Raw genomic sequence first — 12141 nt, 5'->3', positions numbered from 1 at the left:
TTCAATTCTATTTTTCCACAAACTGATTGATGTACCCTTGTATGGTTGATGTTTTTTTTTTTCCTTTTTATCTTTTTTACTGGCTGGTAACGGGATCGCAACCTTCAGTGTCGTGCCCGCGCCACGCTCAGCCAGTGAGTGGGAACCGGTCACCACATGGGATCCAAACCCTCGGCGGGAGCGCTGCTGCTCTCCCAAGCGGTGCACTCTCCAGTGCGCCACCGGGCTGGCCCATATGGTTGATTTTTTAATATTGGTTTTATATCCACCAACCTTACTAAATTCACTTAATAATGCTGGTAGTTTATGTAAATTCTTTTGGGTTTTCAACGTACATAATTATGTGGTCTGCAAGTAATTACTTTTTTTTTGTCTTTGATTCCAGTCTCTGCAACTTTTATTTCTTTTCCATGCTTACTGTACTATCTAAAACCTAGAGTCTAATATTGAATTGAAATGATGATAGTGTGGATTTTATCTACTTTTTTTCTGCCATCTTTTGAGCTGTTCCTATTTTTCATCTTTATTTATTCTGTTAACGTGAATTAAACCAAAGAATTTTCAAATGTTACTTCAGCCTTTTGCATTTCTTGAGTGACCAACTTGATCATCATTTTCCTCTTTAATTAACTTTGGATTTAGTGTGTTAACATTCTTGCTTAGTATTTTTATACCAATGTTTAAGAGAGATTGGTCTATAACCTTCCTCTCTGATAACGTCCCTGTCAAAGTTTGGTGTCAAGGTTATGCTGGCCTTGAACAAAAAGTAGAGAACAGTTTTTCCTTCTTGTTACTGAAAAGGTTTGTATAAAATTGATGTTAACTGAAAAAAAAATGGAAGAATTTATCAGGGACACCAGCTGGATCTGGTTTTGTTTTGTATTTTTAGAGGGGGTGATGGGAGACTTTTAATAGTGCATTCAATTTCATTGATAGATAACAAACTATGGACATTTTGGCAAATTTGTTTTTTGAGGAATTTGTTCATTTCATATAATTTTTTCAAAGTTTTGTCATAAGGTTTTTCAATACATACCTGTAGAGTCTAGTTATGTTCCTTTTTTTTATTCGTGATATTGGAAATTTGTGCCTGTTGTATTTTTTTTTCCTTGATCTATATTGCTAGAAGTATTTCAGTTTTATTAATCTTTTCTTCTTCTCAAAGACCAACTTTTGGCTTTCTTGAATTTCATCATTGTGCTGTTTTTCTATTTTGTTGGTTTTTTGCTCTACTGTATGTTATTTCCTTTTTTGAATTTGATTTACTCTTTTATGCTAGCTTTTTGATATGGATGCTTAGTTCCTTGTTTTTTAATCATTCTTTTTTCCCTAATATATTTATTTAAGTCTATATATTTCATTCTAAGCTGCATCCTACAATTTTGGTATGTTATAACTTCATTATCATTCCGTTCAAAAGTTGTTTTAATTTTATCATTTTTTTTTTGACTCATGCTTCAGGAAGAGGAGGAGGGGAGGAATAATAATGAAAAGTTAGTTAATGTATACAAAATTACAGCTAGATAGGGAAAAATAAGGTTTACTGGTGTATAGTAGTGTTAGGTGTCTATAATTAAGAATAATTTATTGTATGTTCTCAAATGGCTAGAAGAGAGGAGTTTAAATGTTCTCATTACAAAGAAATGTTAAATTTTTATGATGATGAATTTGCGAACTACCCTGATTTGATCATTACACATTGTATACATGTACTGAAATATGACTCTGTTAACCATAAATGTGTACAATCAACACCTTTCAATTAAAAATAAATAAATTTCTTAAAAGAGAGACATGTATTGCTTAATTGGCTATCATTTTTAAGTTTTCTTGTTACCTTTCTGTTGTTTATTCCTAACTTAATTCCACTGTAATTAGAGAACATCCTCTGTATGTTATCAGTTCTTTGAGATTTGCTGAGGCTTTTTTTCTGGTCTCCCTATAGTCTTTTTAGAAAAATATTTGTGTTCTTGGAAAGAATTTATATTCAAGTAGTTGTTGAGTACAATCTATAAATGTCAATTAGGTCAACTTTATGTAGAATGTTTTTCAGTTCTTCTATATCTTTATTGACTTTTTTTGTCCTTGTGTTCCATCAATTACTAAGAGAGATGTGGTACAATCTCTAAGTATGATTTTGGATTTATCTGTTTCTCATTTGGTGTTCTGAGTCATTTTGCCTTACATATTTTGAAGTTGTGTTTTTCCATTACTTAGATTGTTTGATCTTTCTACTGAATTGGCTCTTTATGAATTGTCCCTCTTTATCTCGAGTAGTACTTCTTGCCTTAAAGTTCACTGTCTAACAGTTTTTAGCTGCACCAGGTTTCTTTTGGTTAATGTATGCATGGTATACCTTTTTACTTTCATTTTTTCTTTTTCTGTCAGTTTTATAATTTTAGTCTTTTACTTTGAGCATTTAACCCCTTTATATTTAAAATAAATATTAATAAATATGGGTTTAAGTTTGCCATCTTTTTTTCTTTTCATTGTACTTATTCATTTTTTCTCTTTTGTATTGTTTTTACTTCATTTTCTTCTCCTATTTATACTTTATTTTACTATGCTTTTAGTGGTTACCCTAAAGGTTATATACCATGTATCCTTGATTTATTTGAGTCTGTGTTTTAAAAAACGGTTTATTTTGAGATACTTATGGATTCATAGGAATTTTCAAATATAGTATAGAGAGGTCCTATTGATTCTTCACCAAGTTTCTCACAGTGGTTACATCTTCTTATAATAAAATGTCAAAACCAGGAAACTGACAGTGATACAATGTGTGTCAATTTTTCATTTTGTGTCATTTCTGCCCCCACCCCCCACATTATACAGATTTGTGTAACTATAACCACAATCAAGATCAGATCTATTTCATCACCACAAAGATTTCCCTTATTCTATTGCTTTATAAAGTCATACCCCACCCCTCCCTATACCATCTACCATCCCTAACCCCCGACAACCTTTAGTCTGTTTCCTTCTCTATAATTTTGTCATTTTAAGAATGTTATAAAGATAGAATCTTAACATATGTGACCTTTTCAGGTTGTCTTTTCTTTTTTTTCACTCAGCACAGTGCTCTTGAGATCCATCCAAGTTGTATATATTAATATTTTGCTCATTTTATTGCTGAGTAGTATTCCATGAAAAGAATGTACCTATTCAGGGGCAATTTGTTTCTACATTTTCACTTTTATACATAAAGGTGCTATAAGCAATTGTGTACAGATTTTTGTTTGTACAGGTTTTTATTTCTCTATAATAAGTTCCCAGGAGGGCAATTGCTAGGTTGTATGGTAAAAATATGTTTAGTTTTTTTCAGAAACTGACAAACTGTTTTTCACTGGAGCTGTATAATTTCACATTCCCACTGGCAATGTGTGAGCAATCCAATTTCTCCACATTCTCACCATTCTCATAGGTGTATAGCGATATCTCTTTGCTTTTAATTTGTATTTTTTATTTGCTAATGACGCAAAACATCTTTTATGTGCTTATCTATATATCTTCTTTGATGAAATGTCTTTTTGTGTTATGCTTATTTTCTAATTGGAATTTTTTTTACTATTGAGTTTTCTTTATATTTTCTAGATAAGAATCCTTTGTCAGATTTATGTGTTTTTGACTTATTTGATTCCACTTTAATTTTTACCACTTTTACCACTTCCTGGAAAATGCAGGGAATATAAAACACTTCAACCCCATTTACCCCACTCCTGCCTTTTGTGTAACTATATTTTTATATTTAAAACTCCATTAGTTTAGATTATTTATTGTTTTAAGGAATTCCTACTGGTTTACTAAAATTTTTGAACCATTTATTGTACTCTTAGGTCTTTTCCGCATAAGAATCTTTCTGAGATTATTTTCTTTCTGCCCAAGCATTTACTTTGGTATTTCTTTTGTACAAATCTGAGGCAACTGTGTTTGTGTGTGTGTGCATGTGTGTATGTGTGTACATGTGTATGTGTTGTGAAAAATGCTAGGTTGACAGGTTTTTATTTTTATTTCTTGTTTTTTAGCCATTGTGTTAATTGGCTTTCATTGTTTTTCATTGTTTTCATTGTTTTTCTTGAGAAGTCAGCTGTTGGTCTTATTCTTTCTTGAAGATAAGGTCTTTTTCTGCTCTAGTGGCTTTTAAGGTTTTCTTTCTCTCTTGGCTTTCAACTGTTTTACTATGATATGATGTGGTAGTCACCCTCTAAGATGGGTACCAGTAATCCCTACCTTCTGATATTCATGCTCATGTGTAATCCCTTCCCCTCCAGTCTGGGCTGGACTTACTGCTCTCATCAATAGAATATGGCAGAAATGTTCGTTTCTTTTTAATACCTTGAAAATTTATTTTTTCTTTTAACAGATCATATAGATATTTTGTAATTGTTCACAGTGGATGGGTTATTTTGATGCAAGTACTCCATAGGTTGAGCTTAATTGTATATAAAATGCAGGAGAATTATTGTTTTCTCGGGATGCTGTTATAGAGGCAGCTCTCTTAGCATACCTTCAAATGAATAACTTACCAGGTGAAAAAGTACTATCCATTTCTCGTCTAAGGTATATTGACTGATGCCCAGGGCACTAAACACTTGTCTATACAGATAATCTCTAGTGTGTGTACTTCTCTAGCTTTTTACCAGTACCTTTGTCAAAAAGTAATTATTAAAGCTATGTATGCCAGTAATACTTTTATAATTGCATGACTTTATTACATAATATAGAATTTTATAAGAGGTTTTTTTGTTAAAACTTATTTAAATTCTTTTGAAAGACTATATAGGTGAATTGATAAAACAATTTTTGGTGAATTATATTTGATCAAATTGTTAAACATTGAAGAAATATCTTATGAAAATCTAGAATTCTTCTTCCATGAAATTGTTTCATAAGTGTTCAAATTCTTACTCTACCTTAAGGAGACTGAAATTAAGTACAATACAGTATTATATGTGTGTGGTTTATTCAACAAAAAAGGTAGGGACTTCCCAGTTTTGGAGCCATAATCGAGAAGAAGACCTTATCCATCTATCAACATATTTATTAGTGAATATACATGTTTTAAGTTAAAAGAAAGTGCTTAGGTTACATGTATTTCCTTTGTTATGATTTCTGCCTCATCCAACCTTTTGGAGTGACTGAACCAATCACTGGTTCTGACTGTGTCTTATATCTTATACTTCTAAATACTGAGAGGGTGTTTTATCCTGCCCTTTCAGAAAGAATTTGCAAACTTTTTAATTGAATAATTTGAATAATCTTTATTTAAGTTATGTTTTAGGTAGTAGCACTAATTAAAATCCACAAATTAAGTTAATGTATGTTTATTTATTAAGCACATGAAAGCCTTTTCTAGACTGAAATACTCAGCCAGAAGTTAAACAGAGAACAGATAATTATTTGGTGACTCTTGTTCATTTACTAGCGACTTCCATAAATTATACAGATTGTTTATCCCTATATAAAAATCACCAGATATTTGTGTTTTCTTCTGTTTATTTTATATTCTATAAACCAAGGATGGGAGTCAAGTTCTTTTTATTAAACATTTACAGTGTGTCTGTTATGAACAGACCTATTAAGGCAAATAAGATTCATTCCAGTTCCACAAAGATATTACATTTCAGAAAGCCATTTTAATAAGCAATTATAGCAGAATCAATAGGTGCCTTTGTGCTTTTTCTTATGAGTATAAATGTGCAAATTTTAAAACAAGACTTTCATATGATAATATAATTAAATTATATATTTAAAGTATGTGATCTTTGTAACCTTTGCTTTTATATTTGTGTAGACCTCAAGGGCCAGGAGGAAACAGGAAGAGTCATTGACATTCATCACACCTTTAGCAAATTAGAAGACAATTGATATTAAATACTTTTATGATACTCATGTTGTAATAATGTACTTTTTCTGCTTCTACTAACTTTACTCTTGGAATGCCTTCACACCTAATCCATAATATCAGAGGATCTACTTCACCATTAATTTCTCTCTCTCTCTCTCTCTCTCTCTCTCTCTCTCTCTATTCTTAGAATGTGATTTGTTCATTCTGGCTTACCATAGCAGAAGTCCAAATATTTTTTTATATACAAATATACCATAGGCAGTATGTCCTGGTGTGTGGGATCCTCAGCCTGTCACAAATTTCATTATGCCATCTGCTTCAACCTGAGTGGTATATCTTCTGCTGGCAGACTTTACTGAAGTTGCCATGGCTCAGGATAAAAAAAATCGGGCTTGGCATAAAAAGCTTTCTTTTGAAAAAATAATAATTGATTATGCCTGCTGTAGATTTTAAAATAAGCATTTGAAAGGATTCCCAAAAGCCTCTTTTAAACATCTTGATCTTTTTCAATTGTAATTGTAGATAGCCAATATAATGGTTGAATTATTGGTAACTTTGATAACTTAATGAAATTTTCTGTTTTATTTGTAAGGACAGATAACAAACACTTATGTATGGATTGGTGACGTATTGTGAAATATTTTGATAGCTTCTGTCAATGGATGCTCTTTACTTAATGTCTTCCAGAAATGATATCTCAAATGACTGTATCCTTTGTGTATAATACAAAGATGATAGGATCACCATGATGAAAAAATCTAGATCACAAACTACTTATTAGGTGTGTGACTTCATGTAATTTTGTTTTCTGTAAAATGGAGATAATGATGCTTATAGAATTGTTTGAGAGATGGGATTAGAATAGGTCTTTAAAAAATGGATAAACATTTATTCTGCAAACCTTTACTGAATATAAACTCTGTACGAGGCATACTTTTAGAGAATGAGGACAAAGCAGAAAGTGAAATAATCAGATTCCTTTGCTGGAGAATTTTACATTCTAGTCTGTTTCCACTGAGTAGGATGGACGTTCATGACAACAGGGTATACCTTAGGTGGTGATAAGTGCCATGAAGAAAAATGTGGCGCGATTAGCTCATGGCACATAATGGTGGGGTGCTGTCTTGAATAGTGGTGCCAGGGAGGGCTTCTCCGAGGCAAGGTTGAGCACACCTGAATGAAATAAAAAAAGTAAGCATGTAGATATTTGGGGAAGGATGTGCCTGAACGGTAGAGCTAGCAGCTTGGCAGTTTGAAGAACAGTGAGGAAGTCAGAACAGCTGGAGCTGAGTGGGTGAGGGACAGAGTGCTAGGAGATGAAGTCAGAGAGTGATGTAATCTTTCTGATAAATGATTGTAAATAAAAAGTCACATTCCAGACACCCTACAGAAATATGAAATTAGGATTGACTGTACTGTTTTATCACTTATTTAGATTTAGCATGCAGCTCTTTATAACAAGTAATTATAGAATCTTTTTCCAAAATGGAATGATTTTATTGTTGTTGTTACTTGTGTCATTATACCTGGAGTTAGCCAGACTGCAAAGTCTGAAGGCACAATCCTCCAGACTTCCAACTCTGTCCAACACTTATGACACCAACTTCAAGGAGTAAGGTCCAGCTACAAAATTAAAGGGGAAAGTATACACAAGACTACCCTCACTTGTGACAGCAACTGCAATTTGGGAGGTTCCCAAAACCACCCTTGGTTTAATAATTCAGTAACACGTCTTACAGAATTCACTGAAATCTATTATACTCATAATTATGATCTATTACAGGGAAAGGATACAGGTCAGCTAAGGGAAGAGATGTAAAGTGCTGAATATGGGAGGATTTCATACATGAAGCTTCCATTTTCCTTGGGAAGTGTTCCCTCCTAGATTCGATGTGTGACTATACACATGGAGTATTACAAACCCAGGAGGCTTACCTGAGCTTGGTGATCAGAATTTTAATTCGGGCATTATTTTATAGGCATGATTGATTGATGATTGCCCACATGATTGAACTTAAAGTTTGAGCCTATATCATGTGGCCTTGTGGCCAACCATGAATAACAAAGATCCCATCACTTGGGAAAATCCAAGGGTTTGGAGCTCCTTCCTAGGAGCTGGGGACAAAGGTCAGACCACCCTTTGAGAAAGAACGAATTCTTTACTACACACAGTATTATAAAAATTCAAGCAATGTAGAAAGTAAATGATGCCCGGAAATCTTATCCATCAGAGGCAACCAGTGTTATATTGGTTGTTGGGTGGATATTCTTCAAGATGTTTAACACAAATATAAATATCTTTCTTTGAATGTGTATTGGCTTATAGTATATGTATTGTTTGATAACTAGCCTTATTCATTTAAGTATGTGTATAGATGTGTACATTTATGTGTGTGTTTTAATCAGTATCCTGAAGTTGATATTGGCTTATAGTATATGTATTGTTTGATAACTAGCCTTATTCGTTTAAGTATGTGTATAGATGTGTACATTTATGTGTGTGTTTTAATCAGTATCCTGAAGTTGAACACTGGAGGTAGATTTTCCCATCTAATGAATAGTGCTGCATTGAGCATTCTTATACATGTTTGTGTATTATTCTAATATTTCTCGTTGAAATAAATTTGTGGAAATTAAATCATTGTATTAAAAGGTATAGACATTTTAAAATTTCATATGTACTTCATTATTACCCTTTGGGAATATTTTCTATGAAATAGCTTATGGAATGTCAAAATTATTAATAAACTATATTACTCTTAGGTAAACACTGCAACTTCATCAACTTTAAGTGTTGAATATGGCCACATTCCTTACCTCAGCTCAGCTGTAATTTCTACCCTGCAAAATGAATCGTTTTTATTATCCCCACATAATGGGAATCTGGAAGCACTTACAGGATCGAGTATTCCACACATCAACGGGAAACCTGCTTGTGATGAATTTGATCAGTTAATCAAAAATATGGCCCAGGTAAGAACATTTTTTCCTGTTAGTTATGATAGAATTTATAATATCTTAAAGTTTGATCAAGTCCGATAACTTGAAGAATATAGTGATGTTTATAATATCTGAAAAAATTGAAATGAAAAAGAAGTTTATTTTGTGGGAGTTGGATGGGTCACAGATTTTTCTATTACATTTTTCTCTTTTTAATTATCATATATAAATCGAGTATTATATGTTGTATTCTAAAATATTCCTCAGGATAAATCAAATGCCCATTCTAGGAGGTGAGTGCTAGAAGTTATCTTAGAGAAATTTTTTTCAATTTCTTTTTTTAAAACAAGGTAATGTCACTCATAAGATGACTCTTACTGCAGTAATTAACTTTTAATTTTACTTCTTGCTTTGTTTCCTGAACAGGGTCGCCATGTAGAAGTTTTTGAGCTCCTCAAACCTCCTTGTGGAGGCCTTGGGTTTAGTGTTGTGGGATTAAGGAGTGAAAACAGGGGAGAGCTGGGAATATTTGTACAAGAGATACAAGAGGGCAGTGTGGCGCACAGGTGAGATTGTCACAGCTTCTTTGTTTTTTATACCATATTCAGAAGGTTTGTTCACTGTGGGGGAATTTAGAAATACAAAAACTAAGACATAGAAAAAACTCAATATAATCTGTTATTAACCAGTTTTTAGAAGTCATTAACGTTGTTGTGATAAAAAGCAAGTCCTTTGAAAGGAGAGTAGCTTTAAAATATAGTCATAAATTAATTACATTTTATTAAAGATAGAGAAGTTTCAGTAGAACGTTATTTTCATTGTTATTAAATGAGCTATGTTTGATTAGATTACTGTACTTAAAATTATCCATGGTAATTTGAGCTGTATTAATGTACTCAAAGCAACAAGTAAGTAGATGCTCAATACTTTCATTTTTAGAAGACAGGAAAATCTAAAAGATGGTAAAAATAGGAATATCTAATATATACTGTATAGGTTGAGTAGATAGCTGAAAAAAGAGGGCTTTTAAATGAGAGGAGTTGATTTGGGGTAGCAGTTGAATTACCTTAGGACAGTTGATCACCTGGAGCCAAACCATACATTTTTAAAAGTAAAGCTGCAAGGAAAAGCTTTAACAGTGTGGAAATTAGAAAATAGGATTAGAAATAGTGGAACATGTGAGTATATGCCAAAGAAGCTGTCATTTCTTTGAGAGCGATCAGATATCTTTTACCCCCTTTTTCATCTTTGATAGAGATGGAAGGTTGAAGGAAACTGATCAGATCCTTGCTATCAATGGACAGGCACTTGACCAAACAATTACACATCAGCAGGCTATCAGCATCCTGCAGAAAGCCAAAGATTCTGTCCAGCTAGTTATTGCCAGAGGCTCATTGCCTCAGCTTATCAGCCCTATGGTGTCCCGTTCTCCATCGGCAGCCAGCACGATTTCAGCTCACTCTAATCCGGTTAGTAAGTAAAATTTTCAAAAGGAATAAAACATATTTTTATAGTTCTTTTTGGTCATCTCTGGGTTTCTAATTCCTGTAGGTTCTTTGTACTTCTTGAGTTTTTGTCTTGTTATTCTTCTGTCTCTTCCTAGCCTTGAATATTTGTTGTTTATTTTATTATGATTAAGTCTCTAGCTTCTCTTTGTGTAATTTTTTATTTGAAAGCATTCCTCAAAAGAAAAAATTTAGTCCTTTAACAAAACTGACTTTATCTGTAGACAGATATAATCTTGATTTTGCTTTGTAAATTATATAATTATATTGTTATAGTTAGCTGTCAGTGACTTTAAGAAGTCATCTAATTTGGAATCCTGCTTCAAGGCAGGATTATGCAGAAGACATTCTTAATACATGACAGTTTTTTTTTCTCTTCCTTTTTTTCTTTACAAATTCTACAAAAGAGCTTGCAAATCAGTGACTATCTGTAACTGGTAAAATGCAGTCATTTTAATGATGTATTGATAATTTCAAGAATGATTAAATCAATAGGTGTACCAGTCTGTAGAAAGGGAAGTACACTAAATGAAAAGGACACTGTTAGCTTGTTATCATGTCTGAATTCAATTGTTTAATACTAATAACAAAATAATAATTACAAAAATTTCCTCATTAGTATGACATTTTAGTTTTTAAAACTTTTATGAATTCATATGGGAGCTTCGTTTTTAGGTTCACTGGCAGCATGTTGAAACTATTGAATTGGTGAATGATGGATCTGGTCTGGGATTTGGCATCATAGGAGGAAAAGCAACTGGTGTGATAGTAAAAACCATTCTGCCTGGAGGAGTAGCTGATCAGGTAAGATACTCAACAGGTCTTTTCTGCTGCTTTCTCAAATAATATGGCTTCAATTTTTATATTTTGTGTTAAAAAGAAGAAACTCTGGCCTTAGGTAACGTCAAAGAAACTGAGTTAGAATCTTTTGTTTTCTTGCCTGTCCCTGAAGGATTCTCTTAGACCTGGGAGGGAAATATCTTTGAAAGGGGGCATTGATCTTAAGTTGCAGGTATAGACAATGAGCTTAACACTCTTTAGAACCACAGACTAAAGACAAGGTTATGGCTTTGATCGTTGTAGAGGTAGCTATCTTTTGTTTTATGATCATAAATCATATTTATAAACCTAGTCAGTTGTTTTATAGTCATTAGGTATTATGGAAAAAAAAGAGTGCTTTATTATTGAGGAGAAAAAATAAGATTCAACTTGTCCCATTAGTGATGGGTCACTGGTGTCATCTTTGTATATGAAGCACAGCCTGTATTTATCACTTAGAGTAGTTCATTGAAGCATTACCATTTCTATGTGACATTGTTGAAATATATGTGAGAAATATTTACTACATTTGTTAAGTATGATTTATACTTTAATTTGACAAGGTCTGCTGGTTTAACTGTTGCCTCGATTATAACAGTTGTTTATAAAGCTTGTTTTTTTAATGTGTATTTGAACTTAAACTAGGAAGTCAGGTTCACCAAACATTTCTCATTTTCATAAATGAAAGGCCTATTTAACGGCAGCCTTGTCAGTAGGGGTATTTATAGTTAGTACAAAAGTGTGCAAATTTTTCTTCCTTTAAAAAATTGGCCAGCATCTAGCAATATCAAATGAAATTTCCCCAGTTGACAAGCTTGTGACATACAAGGGATCTTCAAAAAGTTCATGGAAGGATTTGTATATCTTTTAGTTCTATTTCTCTGTGAACTTTTTGAAGCACCCTTGTATTCATGCTTTATCTTCAGTATAGAGCTGTACTCTCCTATACTGTAGCCACTTGCCATGTGTCACTTCTTAAATTCAAATTTAAATTAATTAAAGTTAAACAAAATTACAAATTCAGTACCT

General features: G+C 32.7%; 1 protein-coding gene across 1 annotated transcript in view; it reads left to right on the top strand.

The window, feature by feature from the left end:
- Positions 1–11097, top strand: part of LOC103600808 (multiple PDZ domain protein-like) — a gene marked incomplete at its 3' end in the record, with an annotated part of 63065 nt that extends 51968 nt beyond the window's left edge. Inside the window, exons 4-7 of the mRNA XM_008585143.1 lie at positions 8612–8821; positions 9215–9354; positions 10044–10257; positions 10969–11097. Of these exons, the coding sequence (XP_008583365.1) occupies positions 8612–8821; positions 9215–9354; positions 10044–10257; positions 10969–11097 (693 nt within the window). The remainder of the gene's footprint in view (positions 1–8611; positions 8822–9214; positions 9355–10043; positions 10258–10968) is intronic.
- Between the last annotated feature and the right edge of the window lie 1044 nt (positions 11098–12141).

This window comes from Galeopterus variegatus, unplaced genomic scaffold (assembly GCF_000696425.1).
Source record: "Galeopterus variegatus unplaced genomic scaffold, G_variegatus-3.0.2 Scaffold3471, whole genome shotgun sequence".
NCBI classification, from domain to species: domain Eukaryota; kingdom Metazoa; phylum Chordata; class Mammalia; order Dermoptera; family Cynocephalidae; genus Galeopterus; species Galeopterus variegatus.
This window is presented reverse-complemented; position numbering and strand designations above follow the sequence as displayed.